General features: G+C 35.1%; 1 protein-coding gene across 17 annotated transcripts in view; it reads left to right on the top strand.

Annotated features, from left to right (window-relative positions):
- The window catches only part of SCMH1 (Scm polycomb group protein homolog 1), a 120,855-nt gene that overhangs the window by 47,626 nt on the left and 46,403 nt on the right, over window positions 1–26,826 (top strand). For 15 of the 17 annotated variants that reach the window (XR_002776770.1, XR_002776771.1, XM_023521973.1 and 12 more), the window contains 2 exons: window positions 3,411–3,499; window positions 8,217–8,460. The exons of the other annotated variants lie outside the window; for them this stretch is intronic. Coding sequence is in view for 13 of the 15 variants with exons in the window: in XM_023521973.1 (XP_023377741.1) it covers window positions 3,411–3,499; window positions 8,217–8,460 (333 nt within the window). In the remaining 2 variants the exon portion in view is untranslated. The remainder of the gene's footprint in view (window positions 1–3,410; window positions 3,500–8,216; window positions 8,461–26,826) is intronic. 17 annotated transcript variants of the gene reach the window in all.

Below are 26,826 nucleotides of genomic sequence, written 5' to 3' on the forward strand. Positions count from 1 at the left end.
GGGTTTAAATCCTACCTCTGCTATTTACTAATTTAGTAACCTTGGATATTTTATTTAATTACTCTCAGTCTTTTCGTCTATAATAATAATAACACTAGCCAGTATTTATCTGACAATTATTAGATACCAGGCAATGTTTTAAGTCCTTTGCATGTATTAACCTATTTTAATCCTTAGAACAACCCATTGAGGTAATAAGTATTCTTATCCCACTTTATCATTAAGGAAATTAAAGCCAGAGGGAAAATTCATAATTTTCCAAAAGTTACACACCAAGTAAGTGTCTGCTGGATTTGAATCAAGGCAGCCTTGCTCCAGAGCCAGTGCTACTTTTCTCCTAATTCACAGAGTTGTCTTAGTGGTTAAATGAGATAACCCACTTGAAGTGCTTAGCACGTGGAGCCTGGCACATAATGTATGCGTAATCGGTGTTTTCTTTGGGAGGCAGCACAGAACCAGATGAAAAGTCCTGAGGCTCCAGCCTGACTGCAGGAACAACTTACATGACCATGAACAAGTTTCCTAGCCTCTCTGGACTTCAGTTTTGTCATCTACAAGATAAAACCTTCATATTGTATGGCCTCTGAGATCCCTTTCAATGTTAAAAATCTATCCGTGACCTCCTACCCAAGACAGATTATGAAAACATTCGAATTTGGAGTGGTAGGGGGTCCCCACGTCACCTCGGGGTACAGGAAATAAGGTACCTCAGTAATTCTTTGGGTTGGTAACATTTCTTTTTTGCCCTTCTACTTTTGAAGAAGCTTGCTAGGAGGTACTAAAACAATAGTTCAGAACCATGAGGTCTGGGGTGAGACCATCATATATTAGAATTTGTCTCCACCACTTACTACCTTGGACAAGCTACTTGTCTTGAGTTTCTGTTTCATCATCTGCAAACTAAGGATAACAACAGTGCATACCTCACAGTATTATTTCAAATAAACAGTAAGAAATTACATATAAAATATTTAATACATTGTAAGCATTCAATACATATTAGCTATTATAAGGGTTCCCGGAGCTGAGAGAATTTTTTTTTTTTTCCTAGCTTTTCAAGTTCCAGATGAGGTAGAGGCACCTGAGTAAACTGTTCCTAAAAAATGGAATTGGGTGTTAAATGGCGAAGCACTCTAGTTGTTGGGAACTGAGGTCCTGAATCTGAATTTTCTAATCGTGCAAGCATTCCTTACTACTCCCCTCTTTTACCAAGGTGTAGGGAGCATTTCTCCAGAACAGTTGTGCCTTACTTTGCCTTATCCATAGATGTATTGAACCACTCATGACAAATCTGCTCTAGGTTTGGCTTGCTTCAGCCCTTTCCTGACCTAAGGAGAGTTGTTGTCCCCATACACACAGACAAGGCCCAAACCAGAATTTCTGGAGAAATTTATTTTTTTTCTTTTAACTATGGTAAAAAGAAGAGTCGTAGTTAAGACTCTTTGGACTATGAGTGCCAAATCCAACTCAAACCAGGTTAGAGGAGGGGAAAAGGAAGATACAGGAATTACTGACTTGTATAACTGAGAAACCTAAGGCCTGATGTTAGTGTCTAGATGCAGGATTTTAAACACTCTGATGTCTCTCCGTCTCTTGCTCGCCCTTGGCTTTACTCTCAGTTATGTTCTCCATATAGCAAATCTACAAACATCTTTCTAGCCATGATCTGAGAGAAAGAAATACTCTCTCTTCCAATATGCATATGTCAGAAAACAGTTGACCCAACTTGGGACATACATGCACTTTCTTGGTCTCAGGGAATCTGATGCTCTTAAATGCCATTATTTTCCACTCCATGACTAGGCAGGTAGAGCCATATGACAGACATTCCCAAAAAATCACATAGAATTCGGGTGGGTTTTTTCCCAAAAGGAAAAAGTAAGTGATAGCAGTTTTAGATTAAGTGATAGGAACATCCACATTGCTATCAGCATCGTCGATATAAGTCTTGACGTAGCTTAGCCAGCTGTGAGACTAAAAGTTTAAATCATGTGAGTGATAACTTTCTTCTTTTTCCATTTTCTTCTCTCTTCTCCCTTCTTCCCTTTTAATTTAATTATAGTCATTAATCAGTACTTAATCCCAAAAGCTGATTTTTTTTTTTTCATTTTACATGCATACTGATAGTTTAACATAGCGTTTAAGAGTATGAGTTCAAGGGTCAGATCATCTGGGTTTCAGTCCTATCTTTGTTATTTATGCCTGGGTTTCAGTCCTATCTTTGTTATTTACTCACTTTGAAATCTTAAAAAGTTTACTTTATACCTCATTTCTCATCTATAAATTGAAGATAATATCTACCTTACCGGTTATAATATCTACCTCACCAGGTAAATATTAGCTAGTGGAAAGTAATTGGCGCAGTGTCTAGCGCACTGTAAAGTGCTCAATAATATCAGATACTGTTGTTATTTCCAGCTCTGCAGCTTTGGAGCAACCTAGTGGTTCCTTTGTCAAGAACAGGAAATCTGTAGTAGTTTGGGAAACTATCCAAAAGCACTAGATTTTGCTATCTTGGGACAGAGAGTTGAAGTTAGATTGAAAGAAGTACTTGGAGCTTTTTTTTTTTTTACTAATTGGAAGACCTACTACAGTAACAATCTTATTTTTACAATTTCTTAATTAAATGGCGCATTCTTATTGGCTTTCCCTTGTCGAATGACAATGCACAATTAACCTCTCTAGGCTTTTTCCTCTTTTGTAAAAATATTTTCAGATAGGATGATCTCTTACATCTTCATCATTGCCTGATCCTACGTTGTTTAAATTAAAATAAATATCAAAAAGTGTTTTGTACTTTGTGTGTGTGTGTGTGTGTGTGTGTGTGTGTGAGTGTGTGTGTGTGAAAGAAGAGGGTACACAAACTAGGGTGAAGAGCGAGAACAAGTGAATGAGAGAGAGAGAGAAATAGTGAATTAGTTTATATTGACATAAACCAAAAAGATTTACTTGCGTATTGGGTTTTATCAGTTGACATAATTGGTTTCTTCTTAAGAAATTATTAAGAAGAATAACTTTCACACTCTACTATCTAGATCATTTCTAAGTATTTGTTAATTCTATCTCACATCTATTTTGGATTTTTCAAGGAAAACTTTTAGGCATTATGATATATAATCTGTAATACTTATCTTGGAGTCACGAAACTTGGTTGGGGACTTTGTTCCACTACTTACTTTGCATCATTACACTTGGGCAAGTTATATTCCCTCGGTGTGCCTCATTTCTTCATCTGTCTAATGAGGCATTTCTTCTGTTTAACCTTTAAGTCCTTTCCTAACAATCTATGATTCCGTAACTTATCACAGCATAGGTTGTGGCAGGAGTAGCTGGATTCCAAAGGGAAAACTTAATATCACCATTCCCTTTAAAACATATTTTTTATCTGTTGCCCATTATGTTTGCTACAGGATTTCGGCTGAATGCCTCCTCTTGGCCCATGTTCCTTTTGAAGACGCTAAATGGAGCAGAGATGGCTCCCATCAGGATTTTCCATAAGGTACGGTGTCCCTCAGATACCACCAACTCCAAACTGCTTAAGGTCAAATGCTTACATTCTTTCAACTACTAAGCCTCTAATGTCTATATTATGTTTATGGCCTGAGGATACTAGTTCAGCAGAAGGATTTTTTGGTACCTTATGAAAGAACAATTATGCCTGGAGGAATATTAGATCATAAGTTAGGATTCCTGAATTTTGGATCTCAGCTCTGCCAATAATAAGCTCTATCCTTTTAACCTCATGTATAAAAAAGTGAAATTCTCTCTGCCTCACAGAGTTGTTAAGTTAAAATGTGTTTACTAGTAAAACATGTAAAATATGATATAAATCTAAAGGAGCTGTTTTTATTACAGATCTTGGAGTTTCGTAAGGTCCATATGCTAAACAGAAAGAAAGGAGATGATTTTTTGAGTGCCTATAGTATGTTTGGAGTTTATATGCATTACCCCATTTAATATCCACAGTTAACTTTCTGAAACAAGAATTATTATTTCTATTTAATAGTTAAAGAAACAAATACTTTCAAATAAGCAACTTGCACAAGATCACATGGCCAATAAGTGGTGGAACAGGGATCCAAAACTTGTATTCATCCTTCCTTGTTTCTCAAGTAAGGAGGCATCAGTCTGCTCTCAGTTGAATTCTTTAATGAGATTAGAGTTACTGTAAAAGGTTGTGCTGCTAGTAAAGTCTAAACTCTGAGAGTACTCTGGTTCCCAGAATGTAGTTTACTGGGCAACTTAAAAACTCTTTCACTGCAGAATATCTCAAAATGTTGAGCAGGGAAGCAACAAATGTTCTTTTAAATGCTTTGTCGAGCTTATTAGAAAGTAAGAACACTCTCCAGAGGCCAAAATGAAGAAGGCAAACCAGAGTATTAAGTGTATGTACCGAACCTGCAGGTGTTTTAAGGGGCTTTGCCAGTCTTACTTTCCAAGAATCTTATCTTTTAATAGCCACAGTAGGATAGGAGGTGAGGCCTTGGGTCCAGGCAAGCCAGGGCATGGACTTGAGACTGCCACATACAAAACCAAATCAGATCCTTCAGATGTTTACTCCTTTAACATAATAGTTAAAAAGGCTATTATGTTGATGAGGAAGAGTCTTTGCCTGGGCTTTGGGAAGGAGTAGGAAGAGAGACATCTCCATAAAATAATCTTCCCAATGGAAGTTCAGAGTTCAGATATAGTACCTGTGTTATCTAAGAACTCCAGAGTTGTATGGAGATATTTCTGAATGCCTGGCAGAAGCAAACCCAAAACCTCTCTAGAGGATTTGATTGCTTTCAACCCTGATGTCATAGAAGTCCCAAAAGTAAAGTACCACTGAAGATGAGTAGTTGGTTCAGAACTATAGAGCCCTCAAAACAAATCCAACATAGTGGGACATCAGTGGACACAACAAACAATAATATTATAATGCCAAGGACTTTTGGATAATAGAAATATCAGATAGAGATTATAAATTAAGTATTTGAAAATGATTAAAGAAAGAAAAGAAGAAATTTTTTAGATGAGAAAAGTATAAAATTCTATTTTTAAAAAGACATTTGAAAAAAATCAAATTGAACATCTAGAAATGAGACTTAACCATTAAAATTCAAAATTAATAGGTATACAAGCAACTTAGACATAGAAGTAGAATTAACTGAAAGACTTGTAAGGAATTTCCCTAGAATGCAGCACAGAGAGATAAAGAAATGGAAAATATTAAGAAAAGAGACAAGGAGAATAATATTAGAAGGTCCAATGATGCTGAACATGAAATCCAGAAATACTAACCTTAGAAAGAATAAAAAAGAGTCGATATTTGAAAAGATAATGACAGAATTTTCCAGAGTGTATAATAAAGACAAATATATACCTTAAAACATCATGGTATAACTAAAGTCAAAAGAAAACATCTGAGCAAGTAATCATACAGAATATCTTTGAAAGAATTAAAGTTAGGCCGTCAGCACATTTCTTGACAGCAGCAGTACAAGCCAAAGATAACAGAATATCTTTGAAGTACTGAGGAAAAATAGTTGTCTACTTAGAATTTATATCTAGTTAGACTATTATTTCATAATGAATATAAAATCAAGACATTTTCAAACAAACTAATATAAGTAGATACTAACATATCTGCTGAAAGAACAACTGAAGAATATATTTCAGGAAGAAGATAATTGAACCCATAAAGGAAGAAAAGATGCAAGAAGTAGTGTCGAGGAAGGATTGGTTAACATTTAGGTAAAGCTAATCAAGCATTGCCTATAACTGCGTAAACCAGTTATAATAACAAAAGTGATTAATTAGTATAACCATGTGGAATAAATTATCAAACATTTATAAATATAGAGAACAATCTGGTGATGGTTTGAGGGGAGATGAGTTGAGGGGCTAGGAGAAAGGGGTGAAGGGTTAAAGAAGTACAAATTAGTAGTTGATAGATGGTCATGGGGGTGGGGAGCATGGCATAGGGAATGCAGTTAGCATTACTGTAATGGCTAGGTGGAGAGCCAGAGGAGAGTAAGAGCAACCAGGGGAATTGTTTTATAAACTATATAAATGTCTAACCAATGTACTGTATACTTGAAACTAATAATAAAACTTCTTAAAAACTAAAAAAAAAATCAAACACTTATTAACTTAGGAGTAGTTAAATATTCTAAGGCTCTTGTATTGTTTGGGACTAGAGATAAAGATGAGTTTCAGACTTATGTCAGCTATACAGTTCCAATCTTAAGGAGATCCACTAAAAGACTATAAATAGAATGGTTAACATCTGAATCAATAGAGAGGGAAAAGGGAAGCAAATTCAGTCACTTGTAAGGAAGGAAAAGAACCTTAAAAAACCCAGTAAAATAGAAGTGTAGGCAATATAATCATTATAATAAACTTAATTAAATCAGTTGCCACAAGAAATAAGTTTAAATTCATCAGTCTAGTCAGACATAGATTGTTTTTAACTCTAGCTACATGCCATTTAAAAGAGATCCTGCTAAAATATGATGCAAAAATGTCGAAAGTAAAAGAACATAAAAAATATACCAGGCAAACCTAAGCTGCTGTTACTATGCTGAAATTAGACAAAGCAGACTTTGATGCCAAAAAACATTAAAGCAGTCATTATCTAATGATTAAAAAGTACAGTTGACCAAGAAAATAAAACAATTATAAATATGCATGCTTCTAAAAAACATAGCCTCAAAGTATATGAAACAAAATTTGAGAGATTTACGTGGAAAATCCACAATCATTAGAGACTATTTTAATACAGGTCTCTCAAAAATTGATAAATCAGGCAGGCAGAAAAATTAGTATAGCAATCAACATAAGCTAATTAATATTAATTTTGTTGATCAATTTTTTAAAATCGGTTGTATTCCTATTTAACAGTAACAAATGCTTTGAAATGAAAATTTTAAAAGCTACCTCACAGTACAATATATATATATGCCTTACTGTTAAATTGTACACCTGAAACTTACTGAGTTTTGTTAACCAATGTCACGATAATAAAAAAATTAATTAATTTTTTAAAAAGATACCATTTATGACAGCAAAAAAATTGTAATATGTCTAGTAAAAAAATGTTAGTAAAAAGCAGGAGATATTTATAGAGTACATTTTAAAATCTATATTAAAGAAGAAATCTGCATTAAAGAATACTTAACAAATAAAAAATGCTATTATGTTTTGGATGGGGAGGCTTGATATCATATATACAAAGGTTATTTCTTCCCAAATTAATTTATAAATTCACTGAGATTCCAGTCAAAATCTAAATAGGGTTTTTATGTAGAACTTGAAAAGCTGATTCTAAAATTCACATGAAAGATCAAGGAGAAAAAAAATAGCCAAAACGGTTTTGAAGAGTGACAAAGTAGAGGTACTTTTTTTTCCAGATAAACATTTAATAAGACTATTATTGGTACAGGATCAGACAATAAAACCAGGGGAACAGAATAGAATGTACAATACTTATTTGTTACACTGCAAATCAGTTTGGGAGAAAGAGAACACTCTAGTAGTGTACAATGTTACAACTACTTTGGAGAGCAACTTAATGTTTAATAAAGCAGAAGATGTATATATCTGTCCTATAACCCAGCAATTTTACTCTTAGGTATGTACCCGGAAGAAACCCACCTACATGTGTACAAAGGAATAAGTGCAAGAATGATCATTAAAACTCTTGAAATAGTACACAATTGGAAAAACCTTAAATGTCCATCAAAAGAAAATGAATAAATTATGATGTATACATATAATGGAATACTATTAGCAGTTAAAATGAACTGGAGCTAAATTTGTCAACATGGAAAATTTCAAAAATACAATGTTGAACAAACAAGTTATAAAATATTTACAGTATAATACTATTTATATAAAAGTTTTAAATAAGCAAATAGATGTGTACCTATATAGTAAAGTATAAAAACATGCGTAGGGAGTGGGACAGGAGAAGGGCGCAAAAGGGGATTCAACTTTATCTGTAACCTTTTATTTCTTTAAAAAAAAAAAACCTGAAGCAAGGATGTCACAATGTTAGGATTAAGAAAGTAATACTTTGGAATACTTTGAAATTCATTTAAAAGAAAGACTAACTCTCCATTATAAATCTTACCTTAGGGGTCACTTTTTAATCATCCAAATGAGATAGCAGTCTTTTGGCATACATAGCCTCTCTCCTGCCTCTAGGTCTATATATTTCTTTTCTCATCTAGGAACCACCATCACCTTCCCACAACTTCTTCAAAATGGGAATGAAGTTAGAAGCTGTGGACAGGAAGAACCCTCATTTCATATGCCCAGCCACTATTGGGGAGGTGCGGGGCTCAGAGGTGCTTGTCACTTTTGATGGGTGGCGAGGGGCCTTTGACTACTGGTGCCGCTTCGACTCCCGGGACATCTTCCCTGTGGGCTGGTGTTCCTTGACTGGAGACAACCTACAGCCACCTGGCACTAAAGGTAAAGGCCCATCTATGAGCTCTAGAAATCAGGACCCAAATTGTTAATAGAAATTACTTATATCTCCCATGGTCAACGTATCTTCACTAATAAACCTCACTAGGAGGCAGAGGAGGAGCAAGGGCCAGCAACTTAGGTAAAAACCAAAGTCTATCCAAGAGTCGTCAGAAACAGTAAAAACAAAATATCAAATGAAGCTAGATGGGAAGTTTGTGATAAAGTAAAAATTTCTTGCTTTAAATATCTTGATTTATTCTCAGGCAACTAGTTTTTCATCTCTCTGACTTTTGTTCCTAACCCATTTCACAGTTTGAGTAGTGTCATTCTCAAGGTGAACATCTTCTGCGGGTCGTAGGGGCTTTTATATGAGTTGAAGTAGCATTGTGTTATAAAAATACTTGAGAAGCACTGTAGCAGAATGGAAAAAGCATGGGTTTTGATGTAAGATAGATTTAGGTTGCAGTTCCACCTCTGCCTTTTACCACCTGTGTGGCTTTGGGTAGTGAGCTCACCTCTAAATCTCAAATTCCTCATCTGTAAAAGAATACCGACTTTATAAAGTTATGGTGAGGAATAATTGATATTATATGGGTGGATTACTCACATAATATCTGGCAAATAGCAAGTGCTAAACAAATTTTTTTATTGTATTACTGTTGCTATTATAGTTATTATGTACTATGTTATATTTATTACAATTATACTATGTTATTACTATATTATGTATTATAACATGCTATTATTATTATGCTATTTTAAAAATAACCACTGCCAATGGGCGAATATATATATTCTCTCATGTGGTACCAGAATAGTACCACAGAGTTATTGAAAAGTAAATTACATTTTTAATGATGATGTTAAAGATTATCCAGGATAGAGTTTGAGATAGCTGCTCTTAATAAAGGAAATAATATGAATCTCAACCCCTTAAGTCTAAGAGTAGTGATGAATCTGAGGAAATAGGAAGTCACCCTTCATATTGTCTGTAGGTATCTTTTAAACATCTGTTGAATTCATTTATTCAATTAGCCATCTATTTATTGAGCACCTGATTTTGAACCAAACTGAGGATACAGTAGTAAAAAAAAAAAAAAAAAACTGACTGAACAGCATTCCTGCCCTCATGGTACTTCGTTCTAATGGGATTGGATAGTAAACATTTAAATCAAGAAATAAATGAGGTGATTTAAGATAGACAATTTTTCTTAAGGAAATAAAGGATGATAAGATAGTAATAGTGAAGATGTGATTATGAAGGAAGATTTTTAACAGCTTTATTGAAGTATATAATTCAAGTAAAAAAAAGGCATATATTTAAAGTATACAATTTAAAAGTTTTGACATATGCATGCATTCATGAAACCATTACCACATTCAAGATAATGAACATATCCATCATCCCCCAAAGTTTTCTTGTTCCCCTTTGTGGAGGGGGAGCTTCTTTAGAAGGAGCCATTCAAAGAAAGCTAATTCCAAGCAGGCAGCTGGGACGCACACACTACACTGAGAATGACCGTGACCGCTCCGACTCCTGCACTATGTGTGGGGAAAAGTGGCAACCTTGTAGCCAGAATGAGAATTTAGATTTTATTGCAAACATAGTAGGGAATCATTAGAGGGTACTATATAGGAGAGTGACAAAATCTGATTTATTTTTTTTAAATCACTTGCACTTGAATCCAGTATACAAAAGAATACTTACAACTCAACGAATAAAAAAGACAGATAACCCAGTTGAAAAAATGGGCAAAGGATTTGAATAGACTTTTTCTCTAAAGATATACAAATGGCTGCTAAACACTTGAAAAAATTCTCAACATCATTAATCAATAGAGAAATGCAAATCAACACCACAAGGAGACACCATTTCACATACATGGGTATGGCTATAATCAAAAGACAGACAGTAACAAGTGTGACAAGAATGTGGAGAAATTAGAACTCTTGTACATTGCTATTAAAATTGTAAAATGCTGCGGCCACTTTGGGAACAGTTTGGAAGTTATTCAAAATGTTAAACAGAGTTGCCTGTCACCCAGCAATTTCACTCATGGGTATATACCCAAGGAAATAGAAAACATACGTCCACTCAAAAATATATCATGAATGGTCAGGGTAGCCTTGGTCACACCAGCCAAAAAGTTGAAATAACCCAAATGTTCATTTTCTGTTGAATAGATAAATAAAATATGGTATATTCATATGAAATGTTAGTTGGTAATAAAAAAGAGTGAAGTACTAATATATGCTACAACATACATGAACCTTAAAAACATTATGCTAAGTGAAAAAAGCCAGTCACAAAAGACCACAGATTGTATGATTGCATGTATACAAAATGTCCAGAATAGGCAAAAAAAACAGAGACGAAAATAGATTAGTGGTTGTCAGGGGCTGGGGTAGGAGAAGGGAAATGGGGAATGACTGCTAAAAGATATAGGGTTTCTTTTGAGGATGATGAATATGTTTTAAAATTAAATAGGGATAGTGTTTGCACAACTTTGTGAATCTAGTAAAAGCACTGAATTGTATACTTTTAAAGGGTGGATATTTAAATTATATGTCAATGAAGCTGTTATTTTTAAATCACTTGGGTTGCTCTGTGGGGAATGGGTTGTGCCATGGTATCTATGGACAAGGAAGAAACAAGGATGACTTGGATTAGGTTGGTGGCACTGAAGTGGAGGGAACTTGAGATGATGAGGGGTGATGAAAATAAGGCACACTTCCTGTGTAAGGAAAGTGCTACTCCTCTATATGCTTCAAGAAACAAGTGCCTTGGGGTTGGTATGTGAAGTCCATTGTCATCCCTCTGCAAGCTTGTGGAAACAGCAAGAAAAGAAGTGATAGTGGAGTCATTTTTGTTTACTCAGGATTGAAACAGGGTAAGCCTTGTTGATCCAGGCTAGTAGGATCAGTTAGTAGGTTTGTTTTCTCACTTTCTTGCCTAGAGCACTATGTTACTTTGATCAGTAAATCTCTTAGAGCAGTAAGGCAGTTCTCAGAGCCAGGAGAGCTGAGAGTCTTTGCATCCAGGAATTGCTGGACATGCATTCCTTTCTGTCTGCACACACGTTGATAAGAAATATGACTCACTATGTGGTTGAAGCTTCCAGAGGTATTTGCTGACTGTTTTCCCCTCCTCTCCTGTGTGTCTCTGAAAATCTTAGAGTTTTAACAGAGATGACCAGAAGAACCAGGCCCAGAAGGTAGAGAGAGACCTTCTTACAGTTTGCATTTCCAGACCAGGTCCTGCGGTCATCATTCCAGCAGCCAGGTTGTTTCCTCCAACCACTCCCTCCTTCCTCACCCCATACCCTTAGTGGGTTCTGTAACGTAGCTTTCAGTAATGGCAGAACTTCAGCCGTCTCAGTGTCCTGGCTAAGAAGCAAGTGACGCACTGTGAAAAAAATGTGGTTACTCAATTCATTTCACAAAACAAGATGTTCTCTGTGTTTGAGCCTGTTCTCTTTCTAATCATACTGTCTCCTCCTTCTTTTCTTACTGCCTCCTTCTTTTCTACCTTCTGGTTATTAGTATGCATATGTTAGAAAATACCAAGTGTTTCTTGCTCGCAGTAAGTAGTAAAAAAATACCATTATTCATGTAACGTTCTTTTACACACATTATTTCATTTTATCTTCCTGGTAACTGGCTAGGTATAATTATTTTCAGATACATTTTATCTATGAGAAAGTGAAGTTCAGAGGCTTAAGTGACTTTGTTCTGTTGATATCTGAGTCTAGAGGGCGAGGCCATGGAGATCTTTCATTAGGACCAGATATCAATGTCATCACTTTGAGCCATATTGCCTTCACACATGTCTCCCCTATACTCTCCCCATTCTCCTTTGGGCTCTCTTCAAAGCTTCACTTGAGACCCTGAGTTTTGGCTTCCAGGTTCTCATATGAAATAGGAAAGAAGCAGTATAGTGTCATATCAGAACACTGAACTGAGATCTAATCCCAGCTGGGCCACGAACTTATTTATGTCTTTGAGCAAGTCGATCCGAATGTGAGAGGTTGAATTAGATGATTTTTATGGGCCCACCACCCCCTATAATACTGTATAGTTTTGGGGGAATGGGTAACAAGTGACTCCTGTGACTCCAGATCCATCGGCTCACCTACCACCTAGCTCTGCTCTCCTCCCACATAAGACTCTGCTTCTCTAAGGGGACTCCTGCTTCCCAGCTGTTTCTCCTTTACTAAACCGGATCCCTTTTAGCTTCTTAACTCCTGGGGCCCAGCCAACATTGGTAGATAACAAATACCAAGCTTGCAACTAATCCGGGGTACTTGATTGTAAAACCTTTTTTTTTTTTTTTTTAGCACAGATCACTTTGTGTGTGTGTGACTTAAAATTGAAACAGAGGCATGACTTTTTAAATTTAAAAGCCACATAAAAAGTTCAGTCCCTTGGTGTAACTATAATGCTAATTAGGGCTTTAGCCATCATAATAATCCACTTAACTCCCCCTTGCTCTGATTTCAGGCTCAGCAAGCCAGTTTCAGATTTTAGTTTGGCTACCTATATAATTTTACAACAGTAAGAGAACATGAGATCCAAGCTACTTCATGTTTATATTTGTATTATAAATTAATCTGTTGCATTCTGGATTATACATCAGTCTTTTGCAACTTAATATAATGTAAGTTGGGTCTGGCAACAGTCTATATGCTGATACAAATACAGAAGTCCAGTAGAAGTGCTGAGCATACATGTCGAAGTAAGTGGTCAGTCAGCCAGGCTTCCTTTACCCTTTCAGCCAACCCTTTCTGTACAAAGAGAAAACTTCAAAATCTGACTCAGTGCTGTGGTTGATGTGCAAGAGTATCACCCTGGTCTGGAGAGTAAGAATTTGATGCTTAAAAACAAAACTTCCAGAATGTCTCTTCTTTTTTTTCTGTGAAACATTTAAAAAGTGTTTCCCTTACTTTATGGGTGGACTCTTCCTGTTGTAAAACTACATAGGAAACTAAACTATAATCACTTTGGGATTCTGGGTCAGAAATGAGATTACACTGTAATTCTAAACTAGGTAGGAAAAACTAGAGTAGAGGCAAGAATAACACAACCAGGGCTAACCGTAGGTCGCAGCATATAGATCAGCCAATGGACTGTCTGATTTTCTTCAGCCAGCCAGCCATTCATTCAAGTCCTCTAGCTGTTAAGTCATGACTAAGTGCTGGTCATTGTGTCAGTTTGATGGGAATTCTGCCTTTAGAGTTTACATTTTTGTGAGAACATAGACCAATAGAGAATTACAATTTTGCAGTGATAAAGTACAAAAGGTCCCTTAACCTAGATTGAAGGATTGGAAGTTGGAAGTCAGGGAAGGCTTCCAAATGAAGTGATATCTAAACCTGAAGAATGGGGAGGGAGAGAAAGGTTTCTAGCTAGCAGTGGGAACAGATGAGTGAAGCCCCGAGATTAAAAAAAGAAAAAAGTGTAGTTGAGGAACTCAGAAATGTTTAAGTGATTAGATCGTAGGGTGTAAGGAGAGGAGTGGAAAGAGATAATCTTAGAGAAAGTGGCACAGGAAATGCACAGCTTCCCTTTAGACCATTTAAGAATCTGATTCTTTACCCTACGAGCAGTAAGAGCTATTGAATGGACTCTAATTAGTGGCCAGATTTGTTTTAGAAGAACTGGTAGCAGTAAACGGATGGGTGGCTTCCAGAAACTGGAGGCAGAGATGTAAATTAACAAGCTGTTATAATATTCCAGATGAGAGAGAGAATTGAGGCAGTGACATTGTAGTGAAAAGGTTAAGATTGGGGAGAGGGGACATGTTTTTTGAATAAAGGGGCCAAAAAGTAAGTTCTTAAAGTTTACTTTAGCACCTATCATAGCTGTTTTGTTTATTTACCAAATAGCACTGCAACATGTAAAATAATGCTAATTTTTCAGTATAAGTATTAATAAGGAAGCTAAAATTTTTTCTTTCTGCCATTTCTAGGAATTTAGGATTTATTTCTACCTGGAGTCCTTGTTAAGTTGAACTAATGTATTAATTTCATCTTTATATCCCCAACACTTGGCATCTAGTAGTTATTCAGTAATATTTGTTGAGTAAGATCATGCTGTATTTTCTGATTCCATTTCTATTCATTATTATCTAAAGCCATTATTCATGTAATTATAAAAGTGAGAGTTCTACTGCAATTTTAATAGCAGATTAAAAGTTATTTAAACTAACGTACTGTTATTTTTAATCTTGGAAACCTTATGGCCCTAAATAAGAGTAGCAAGGGAGACTCATCTTGAGAGGCTCATTTCCAAGCCCATATTCACCCACCTCTCTGTCACTAAACATATGTGTACCTCTATACCTGGACTACTACCCCTCTTCTCTTCCACCCAACTTCTTTTTCTACTAAGCTACAACAAGCAGGAGAATGTCTCTATAGGAAGCTTCTGGCAACCAATATGCCCCTCCTGTTTCCTGAAAAGGTGTGTTTACTAACCATGTCAGAAAAGTATGGGCACATTGAGTAATAAGTGAAACAAATTCTTTGGTGCCCTTAACGAGGACAGCCTTTTGGCTATTTGGCTATTTTCCATTTTCCCCTTTCAGATATACCAGTTCCAGGCCTTCCCTTTATTTAACAGACCATTTCCTCCCTACACACACATATATACACATACACACAGTATCAGTTCTTATTCCAACTTCATCCTTGTACTCTAATCACATCTGGAAACTCTGGCCTTTGTGCATCCATCTATCCAACAGTTGTAGAGCAGCCTAGTATCAGCAGTGTTAGGCTCAGTGGAGGTGATAGAGAAGTGCCTCCTTCCCAGGTTGATTGATTTAAATTTTAAAAAGTGCAAATGCATAGTACCATGAAGCATATAGTAGATGCCCACTATATGTTAGTTATATCTGAATTAAGATGCCTAGACATCCCAAGAAAAAGGAACTGCACCCACAGAGGCATTTTAAGTGCTCTCTTTTGATCAGGAATAATATATTTATGGGATGAGGTTTGTATAATGAGCCAGTGCTCCCATAACTGGTTTTCTCTTATTGTATGCTTATGGTACACAAATAGAAATAGGAATATGAGAAATGAAAAGAGTAGCACTAGAATACGAAATGGGATCTGGGTTCTATCGCTGATCTTAGTTATATATGCCCAAGGGACTGAAAAATCCTGTCCCATGCTTCCCTTCCAACTTCCTTAAGCTGCCCCTTGGCTCTGCTCAGTTCTCCTGTCTTTACCAACCACAGATGCCTGAGAATGGTAGCAAATTTTTTGGCATGTGTAATGAAACAGCTGGCATCTCTCAAGCTCCTGGAAATAGTGAGAAACGACTTAGGCAATTCATAAATTTGACCACACCTGCTGTTTTCTTGAGAATACTTAGACCCATGTAGTTTTCTTTGGCATACTTGTATTGTAATACTGAGTGCCACCATCAATACATATTTTAAATAAGTATATGTGGTTCTTAGGAAAATCATATTGGAAATATGACTTTGGAAAGTAATATAAACTCTATGTTATTACATTTTCTCCTTAATTCCCTAGATGATTTTTTGAGCAAACATTATAGTTATAAGTGAGAATTTCTGAATATCAAAAATTACTTACTAGAAAATAAATAAAACAAACATGAATGTAAATCAAGAAGATGAGGGAAACAACAAACTCTTAAACACAGCGAAGAAAAACAGAAAATTATGAGGGTGAAATGGTAATAAGGCAGGAATTTGCTTTTTAGATTCATTGTCTTGTGCAAAGGAAACTGGCTGGAATGGGTTCATTTGACTGCGTAGCTGACTAGCAGATGCTTCATCACAATGTGCTTTTATGCCACTTCTCTGAGGGCCCTAGGCTTCACCAGACATATTAGTAGACCATTTTCTGAGAAGACATAGGTCTCCACTTGCTGAAATTGCTTCTGAATCCTTTTACCTATTGCCCTAGAAAACTCAGGTCAGTCACTCCTTTGAGTTTCAGTAGTACGAGGTTTTTGAGGTTTCTTGTGGACCCATCATGTATGATTTTGTGATCCTTCTGTCTTTCCCACTCTGTGTGGATTTATCAACCTAAAAAGTCCTCAGGAAAACATGAAATGTCTTTATTACTGCAGAGGTCCTCTATTCATGCTGTAGGAATAAGAGTCAAGAGGGAAAGAAGGAGCTAGAAATAGAGAACTGAAAGTGTTAACTGAGTTAGATTAGAGCAGGAGACAACCCATGCTTTATTAAATGAACTGGAATTTAGAGGAATAGAGTTTCAGCCTTGGCATCAGCCCAGCTGGCAGCATATAGCTGAACCTAGCCAAGTTGAGCAAAGCTAATAAAGAACACATCCTCTAAATTACTGTGCCAAGGCCAATGATACACTGCTGTGAATGAAAACAAGATCCCAGTCCAGGAAACTGATAAACCAAATGGGTTTCCCCTGTTCTTTTTTTTCTCCATTGTTTATGTTCTATGTCATGTAGACACAGACACACACGTGTGAGTGCATGCATACACACACACACACACACACACACACACACACACAAGCTGGGCTTACTTACATTTTATGACTCTGTTTCCAATTCCATATTCTGTGTGTTGCTTCAGAGAGGGGTGATCTGATAATGAATTCCTTGGGGCAACTGAGACTGACTCCTAACTAAAGATTCTTAACAGAAACCTAGAAGTCAGCAGTACCCTGATGCCATTTGTTATCATAACTAGGCATATTTAGTTATTTATATTCCTTTATTTGAGGATACACTCTTGTTTTATTTATTGGTTTTAGGGGAACATAGTGGAAAGAGCATGGAGACCAAAAGATCTAGGTTCAAATCTTAGCTTTAGTTACATATCCTTTGGCAAGTCTTTTAACCTCTGTGAGTTCAGTTTCTTCATCTTTAAAATATCCAAGAGTAATCATCATCTCAGGATAGAGCACTTGGTTTGATTGTTTGAGCTGCAAGCTGAAGTGGCCACTTTTTTTTTTTTTTTAATGAACATCATCTTTACTTAAAAGAAAAACTGACTTGGCTATTTGGCAGACACTTTCTCCAAAATTAAGTGGGCTGGTCACTTCAAATAAGACAACCTATAAGCATCTGTTATAAATGATAAATTTAAACATTCAAGCAAAAATTAGAATTTTGGAAAATTCGTATCCACCAGTATGAGCTTAACATTTTTCCAATATTTAAAGACTTCAGAGCCACTCTTTACCACATTCTCTCCCATCTAGAAGTTACTTTGGTTAAAATTCAGTTAGTTGCCTTAATAATAAATACGAGATGTCAGAAAGGTAAAAAGTCATAGAATCCTGGAATCTCAGGGTTAGAGGAAATCTCAGAAGTCATCAAATTCAACTTCCTGCCTAATTCAGGACTCGTCTAAAGACCATGTCCTGTAAATACTCATCTAGCCCTTACTTAAATTCTTCCAGAGCCAGAGAGATTATAACTTCTCAAAGGAGCACCTTCCTTCCACTTGTGATAGCTCTAATGGCTAAAAAATATTCTTTTTTAATTTTGAGCTGAAATCTGCTTTCTCCCATTATCTATTCATCGGCTCAAATTTTGTTTTCTTGATTCACTTGAAACCTTTTCAGATAGCTCTTGATACTCTTGTTCCTCCAAGTCTTTTTAATTAGATATCTCAGAGATTGGATAGTTTCTAAGCTTCTTATCAGCTTGGACTTTCTTCTTGATCCATTTCGGTTTACGGTGTTGTGCCAAGAGTGAACTCGCACATTAGGGATGGGCTCACTAGTGTGGAATGAAATGGCACTCTCACTTCCTTTAAAAGGGGATTATGTTATGACCCAGCTTGATGATAAGGCATTGCATTTTTCTATTTTTATATTCTCAAATGGTCACAGTAGATGCTTAGCGTTACTTCTTATCTAGGCTCAGCACAAGCTGAGTTTAAGGACATAATAACCATGTTATGTAAGAGGTTATCTGGTAGTTTTGTTGTTTTTGCTACTGAGGGGTAGAGATGGTAATTCACAAAATTTTGAAAGTCTTTTTATAATTTTCTTTTATCATAATACCCAGGTTGTGAAAAATCCAAGTATTTTCTAAAGTAAAAGTTTTTATCAGATAAAAGGATTCTTCTTTCCCCATAACTTTTCTTCATTCCATTCAGTAGCGATCATGCAGTGTCTGATCTATAAAAATATGAAAACCTACCTGAGAGATGAATTCAGTCATGACATGTAGTCAGTAATCAAAGAAGTTAAGTGATTTGCAAGGACTTGAACCTAGCTCCATGGGTTTCTGGCTTCAAAATTCATATTTCTACTGTACCACACTTCAGTTCTCTATGCCTCAAAGGAAGTTTAGAGATAGTCATCAGGCAAATAAGTCTGAGATAATTGTGAAGAAGATCAAATGAGTTAATGAATGTTAAAATACTTTGAGAATTGTTAAGTTTGATTCTCATGGGAGGGTTTTCCATTAGTGATTTCGGAAATGCATAGTGACATCTACCAGAAACTCCAAGGTCCTTTTTAACCCCACAACTGGAGGTTGGGATGATTTCGAAATGTGCATTGGAAGTAAAATAAGAAGGACCAAGAGTGAGAGATAGATCCTTCAAAGAACCAATGACTAGTTACTGTACATTTGGATAAGAGAAGTCAGTTTTCCAGGCCAGGCACTACCAGCTGTTCAGCCATAGAAAATGAAATACAATAGCTGCCATGGGGAAGTCATTCATAATTGAGTAAAGCCATCTGTATATAGTGTTGTACAACCAATTATGCCAACCAAGATATTCCTAGGAAGTTTAACTTTCATGGAAATGGGATTAGAAAAGCCATCTAGGGAGGTTCCTGGGGAGGAACCCCAAGGATATTTTGAGTATGTGCAAGTTTCTTGGTCCTTCTGCTCCTGGTATAGCTGCTGGTAGTCTGTCTCTGCTTAATACCTCTTGGAAGCCTATTTGGATAGGGGCTTACGGTGCTTCTGGTTGATTGTACTTTTCAGTGACAGTGTATCACCACACTTTTTTTCTGTTTTTCTTTTATTTATGTGTGTTTTTGTTTTCAGAATTATGTTAACATATCTCAAATAAAATATTTTCACCTTGACTAACTTGGCAGTAGCTAACCCCCAACCCTAAAAAAAAAAAGTTAATTTTTTTTAACTCCACATTAACATTGAGGAGTAATTAGATTTTCTTTAGCTCTTCTTTCTCAGGAACATCTGTTGACCTACACCTGTCTTTCAGTGTAATATGTAGAAATTGAAAATTCATTCAGAAATACTTACTGAGTTCCTACTGTGTATTGGCCAGTATGCTAGATACAGCAGGAAATATAATTTTATTAGGGGAGATGAGATATAGATAAATAGAATATAAGACAGAAACAGTTGTTGCTGATTTGACTTTATTCTGCATCTGGTTCTGATTTGGTTATTTTTTAGAACCATAGAATTCTCATAAGACTTTCCAAGTGGAAGGACTGTTTTAAAGATTTACTAGCTATGTGACTTTAAACAAGTTATTTAACTTCTTTTAGCCTTAGTTTCTTCATCTATAAATTGGAGGCAATAATAAATAGTTCCTCCTGACAGGTTGTTATAAGAAGTGAAATGAGTTCATATATTGGAACAGTTAGCACATACTATGCTATCAAAAAATGTGAGTCATTTTTTAGTCTAATGCTGTTATTTTATAACCAAGGAAATTGAGGCCCAGTAAGAGTAAGTCAATTCATCAAGTTTTATTTGGGTTAGCTATCAGATGGTATATGTCATTTGTATGATAATAAGTAAGCTGAATCTTTCATGGGTAGTATTAAATGTTTACGTTTATGTATATTACAAAAGCTCATCTTTATAAAAAAAGTTGTCAGAAATAGAATGAAATATTTAAGAGTTACTCGGAAATAATTTAAAATAATACCATACAAACTGAATAGGTGAAAAGAAGGAAGGTTGGGTAAGGCTTCTTGGGATTTGTGTCATTTGCTGAAAGATGCCTAGAATTAGTAGTCAACTGAAAAAGCAATAGGAAAGAGCATTCCATTGGACTATCATGTACAAAGCACAGGCTAAGCAAGCTATGGCAGAAAGCAGGACAGAAAGAAAGAAAGAGGGAGGGAGAAATGGCAGGCAGGCAGAGAGAGAGAGAGAGGGAAGGAGGGAGGGAGGGAGGGAGGGAGGAAAGGAGGAATGGAGGAAGGGATTATTCTGAAAAATGAAACACAGGGCATAAGTCATAAAATTAAAATTAGATGAAGTAAGATAATGAGAGACCATTGAAGGATTTTAACCAAAGGAGTGACGTGGTCATGTTTGTGTTTTAGACAGATCCTTATGACCTGTTAGATAAGGGCTAGAAATAATGAGAGGTGGGGGTAAGTCAGAGGAAGAGAGATCAATTAGTTGGCCATTTCAGTGACTGAGGAAAAAGGTGATGAGGATCTGATTTAAGGTAGTGGCAGGTGGGGTCAGAGTGAAAGAAAGGTATTTGAGAAATTTCTTGGCAAAGGCATGTTCTTTTTTTAGCCACATTCCTTTACTCTTTCAGTGCTGGTAAATCTTTTTTTCTTAAGGCATTTATTTCTGCTGCCTCCTCTACCTGAAACACTGTCCTAGATCCTCACGTGCCCGATTCCTTCTTGTCATGCCAATCTCAGCTCAAATGTCACCTTCTCGAAGAGCCTTTCTTGACCTCCCTCAATTATTCTCTATTACATTGCTCTGTTTTATTTTCTTCACAGCACTTATCACCATCTGAGATTACTTCTTTGTTTATTTATACTCTTGATTCATACCATAGAGCCTACCACATAATATAGTCTCAATACAAATTGTTTATTGGATGAATGAATAAACAAATGAGTGAATGAATGGATCTTGAGTTTGTAAGAAGAAAGCTGTATGTTATTATGGAAAGAGCAAGGACTTTGGAGTTAGGCATTCTAGATTTAAATTCCAGCCTTGCCTTATTACTTATGTGACATTGACCAAGTTACTCAAGTTATAGTCACTTCATCTGTTAGAGATAATAATATATGTTTCATAGGCAAGACTTCAAAGCCCATTGTTTTAACTGCTAATATGTACTGCTTTTTATGCACTTTGGTAAATTTTATCAACAATAGTGATTGTCCATATCACCATTGCAAATTGTATAGCACCTCTTTCATAGTAAGTACTCAATAAATGCTACTTCCTTTTAAGCAAAATTAACAACATCATTAGGGGGCACCCATGTGTAAACTACTTCCTTTCTCCATTCTTGGTTCTATCAGCTTCTGTCTGTCTTTTAGTGATATTATTGGTCATTGTTATGGTCAAAGGAATAAAGATTAGATAACACACTATGTGCACAGATCAAGAGTTTGTCAAGGAGAGAAGACCCAGTTCTACACACCCTTATGTGCTCCTAACCTGCCTTAGATGTGCTTCTGCCTTTACAATGAACCTTACCATTAACTTTTCCATATGTAGAGCTATAATACCCATTCTATGCCTCTTGGTATAGTCTTTCTATATTAGAGCTGGAAGGTTCCTTAAATGTAATATGGATTCTTCTCAAACTGGCTCCAGCATCTCTAACCTTAACCTCTTTCTCTTTCTTATGTTCTTAAGCCACTCAGAACTACCCACAGGTTCTCATATAATCATGCTTTTTTACAGCTCCATGCCTTTCTACATACTCTCCTCTGTCTAAAGTGCCCGTACTCACCTTCCATCCTTGCCCTTTTCCTAATGCAAGATTCATTCATTCATCAAAGATTAGTTAAAATGTCACTTACTTTGATATCTTGCCTGACAAATCTTACTTGCTTGTCTCTCTTGCCTTCTCCCCTTCTCTTACAGACTTAGTTACTCCCTCCTCCAGGTTCTTTTAATTGTAAAAGAATTTTGTCAAAGTATTGTAGATTAAGGGAGTAATTCTGTGAACCTTAGTAGCATCAAGTCTGTTGGAAAATATTCCGATCTTTCATCTTTCTCTGAAATAGAACAGTCATTAAATTATTTAACTATTTATGTTTGGAAAAATTTTTTTGAAGATTGTGTTTAAATGACAGCTGAAGGTCACACCATTAGTGACAGAACAAGAATTAGATCTCTGGTCCCCTGACATCACCCAGTGTTGGTTTTTTTTTTTTTCCCCCAACTAGGATAATTAAGTTAGGATATGGCAGAACAGGGCTTCCTGGTGGGAAGAACTTCTAAATCTTGGAATCCCTAAGGAAAGTTTAAGAAATCTATTATTAAGAAGCTTTTAAATTAATATGAAACTTAATTTCGGTGCTAGCTACTTACACGTGACCTGTATGCCCTGATTTTTTAGAACTGTTAAGTATAATTGGTTAGTTTCTTCTGTCCAGATCTTTCATGCCAGAGACAGCAAACTTTGCTAGTTGGCATCATGGATTTTTATGTCCAGCCTCAAGGGAAAAGAAAAGAAAAATATATTTCGTGACTATTAGAAGGTCCAGTAAAGCCCTATTCAGTTTTTCTCTTATATCTGTTTCTTTTTTTATTCTACAAGCATGTGCTAAATACCAGCTAAGAATAAAGCACCTCATCATGTTACAGCAGGAATTCCAAAGTAAATCACTTACCTCTCTACCCAACTCAGATTTCATGATCTATTACAGGAGATATATGGGGCAGTCTTAGGGTTTATAGTAATCAATTTAAACATTTGGCATATTCAGTTACTCAGGGTTAGGCATGAAATAGTTAGAGAGTTGGAGTTTTTTCTAGGTAAGTGTATTAGAAAAAAAGAAGGACAGAGAAGTGGTTATAATTATGGATCAGTGATGCTCAAACTTTTCAGTATCAAGAAACTTCTATATCCTTAAAAACCCAAATGAGCTTTTATTTATGTGGATGATCCATATCACCATATTAGAGATTAAAACTTTGAACTTTTTAAAACATAATAATGCACAAGCACACATTCCATTAGCTGTCAGAGTGATAATATCACACATGTAGCCTCTAGAAAACTCTACTTTGAGATAATGAGAGTGAAAAAGGCAAAATAATGTTTTAGTATCATGAAAATAGTTTTCACCTTATAGACCCTCAAAAAGATTTCAAAAACATCCAAGGGTTCACAGACCATACTCTAAACTACTAACTACATAACCTTTAAAAATCCATTTTACCAGTAATGGACATTTGGATCATTTCAAGTTTTTAGTTATTACAGATAACATTGTTATGAGCATTTGTTTACACATACCTTAGTGTACATGTTCAAGAATCTGAGTGGTTTATTCCTACAATTGGAGTTGCTGAATCATAGAGTATATACATCTTCAGATTTATTAGATAATGCCAGAGAGTCTTCTGAAAAATGCTACTGTGAACAGGCTAGTATATGTCTTTTGGTGGTCATTCCGCTTATTTCTCTTGGGCATTTATAGCTAAGCAGTTTTTCAAAGTGATTTACATTCCTACCAGCAATTTGTAAGGGTTCTAGTTGCTTTGTATTCCTCATCATATTAGATATTATCATTCCTTTTAATTTTAGCAGTTTTGGTCGAGATGTCGTGTCTTATATTTTTAACTTGCACTTTTCTGATAACTAATAACATTCAGCAACTTTTCATATTTTTATTGGACATTTGTTCATTTTATGACATAGCTCTTCAAGTCCTATTCAGTTCTTAAATTGTATTGTCAGTCTTTATTAGAGTTTAAGGTGGATTTTCTTGACATATGTGTTTTGTATATCTTTTTCTACTCTCTAGTTTGTTTGGTTTTTTTTACTTAATGTTATCTTTTGATGAACAGAATTTTTTAATTTTAATGAAGTCATATACGTCAATCTTTATAATTAATGCTTTATGTGTCCTGTTTAATAAATCTTTGCTTACTCCAAAGTTTTGAAGACATTCCCCTGTGTTCTTCTAGAAGTTTAATGTTTTACTTTCACATTGATTTTTATGTCTGATGTGAAGTGTAGGGTTCAAGTCCATCTTTTTTCCATATTGATATCCATTTGACTCACCACAATTTTATTGGCAACAGCATGTTTTCCTCACATGTACACACACACACAGAGAATTACAAGGGCATCTTTATTATAAATTAGATAACTATATTTATATTTCTGGGCTCTCAGTTTTGTTCTATGGACCCATTTTCTATCCTTACACCAATAAATATGTCTTAATTACTTTAATTTTATAATGAGCCTTGATATCTGATGATGTACGTACTCCCTTCAGCTTTGCTTCAAAATTCATCAAGATTACTTGGTTATTCTAGATCCTTTGCATTTTCTAGTAAAAATTAGAATTAACTTGCCAATTTATACACACACGCACACATTGAAAAAAAACTGCTGGGATTTTGATTAGAATTGCATTGACTCTTTAGATCAGTTTGATGAGAATTGAGAGCTCAACAGTATTGAGTCTTCCAGTCCATAAATGTGATATGTACCTTTATGGCCATGAGGTATCTAGAACTTTTTAAATTTCTCTCAGAATGTTTTATAGTTTTTAGTGTAGGTGTCTTGTGCATCTTTCACTGAATACTTGACTTTGAGTTTTTTAATTTATTTCCTAATCGATATATAGAGAAATACAATAGATTTTGGTATATCGAATTGTATATGGTGACCTTTCAAAATTCATTTTATTATTTTAATAGATTTTGTAGGTGGAAAGGGGTGTAGTTTATATAAAAAATCATGTTATGCAAATAATACCTCTTTATAATCTACATTTGTAGCTTTTACTTCTTTTTGTTTCCTTATTATATTGACCTCCAATACAATGTAATTGTATTGACGAGACCAAGTGGTAAGAATGGATATTTTTGTTTTGTTCCATAATTCAGTAAGAAAGCCTTCAATGTTTCACCATTAAGAATGCTGTTGGCTATAGATTCTTTTGTAGATGCCCTTTTCTATAAGAAGATTCACTTCTATTCCTAGTTTGCTGATCATTTTTACTATGAATGGGTATTGAATTTTGTCAAATGCCTATTCTGCATCTGTTGAGATTATATATATGTTTTCATCTTTAGTTGGTTGATATAATGAGTTCAGCTGTTTTTTTTTCTATTATTAGATACCTTTGTATTCCTGTGGTAAATCCCACTTAGTCATGATATACATACATACATACATACATACATACATACATACATACATACACACATACATACATATATGACATATTTCTGGATTCAATTTGCTAATATTTTGTTAAGGATTTTGCATCTATGTTCAATTGAAGATAGTAGTCTATAGTTTTGTTTTCTTGTAATACCTTTGTCATGATTTGATACAAGGGTTACAGTGGCCTCATAAAATGAGTTGGATAGTGTTCCCTCCTCCTCTGTTTATCTGAAAGAGTTTGGTACAATTTGTTATTTCTTCTTTAAATATTTGCTGGAAATCACCAGTGAAGCTATCTGGGCCTGGAATTTTCTTTGCAGAAGGTTTTTCATTACAGTTGTAATTTCTTTATTATGTGTGGAGTTCTTCACATTCTATTTTTTCTTGTGTCTGTTTTAATAACGTGTTTTCTTCAGGAAGGTTGGCCATTTTATCTAAACTTTCGAATTTATTTATATAAAGTTATGTATAATATCCTATTATTGTCTTTTTAATATCTGAAGGATCTCTTTTATTCTCGATATTTGTAGATTACGTTTTCTTTATATATTTTTTAAATCAGGCTTGTTAATGGGTTATCTTTTCAAAAAACTTTAATTTTAATTTTTTATATTATATGTCCACTTTCTTTTTATGTTGACTTATTCGCTCATGTCTGTGATTTTCTCGTTTACTTTAAGTTTAATTTGCTGCTCTTTTCCTAGCTTTTTGAAATAGATTAGATCATTGATATGTAATCTTCATTCTCTTTTAATATAAGCATTTAGAGCTATAGATTTCCTTCTGAGTATTGTTTTAGCTAAATCTTACACATTTGGATATGTCATTTTTTATGAATTTTAAGTTACAAAAATTTTGTTTTAATTTATTTGATTTATGAGTTATTTACAAGCATATGTCACTTAATTGCTTAGCATTTTGGGGGTTTCTCTAGTTAATTTTATGTTGTCAATTTCTATTTAAATTCCACTGGGGTTAGAAAACATATTCTATATTATTTCAATTCCTTGAAACTTAGGATTTCTTTTTTGAACCATATATTCCATAACATTTGAAAAGAATGCGTATTCTACATTTATTGGATGTAGTGTCCTGTATGTGTCAGTTAGGTTGATTGGTTTTTAGTTATTTATGTTATTAGTTAATTGTGTTATTCAAATCTTCTATCCTTATTGATTTTTTACAACTTCTTGACCTATCGATTATGGAGAGATGTTAAAAATCTCCAACTTATAATTGTGTAATTGTCTAATTCTCCTTTTTATTCTTTAAACTTTTTC

Source organism: Pteropus vampyrus, unplaced genomic scaffold (assembly GCF_000151845.1).
Source record: "Pteropus vampyrus isolate Shadow unplaced genomic scaffold, Pvam_2.0 Scaffold326, whole genome shotgun sequence".
Lineage (NCBI taxonomy): Eukaryota > Metazoa > Chordata > Mammalia > Chiroptera > Pteropodidae > Pteropus > Pteropus vampyrus.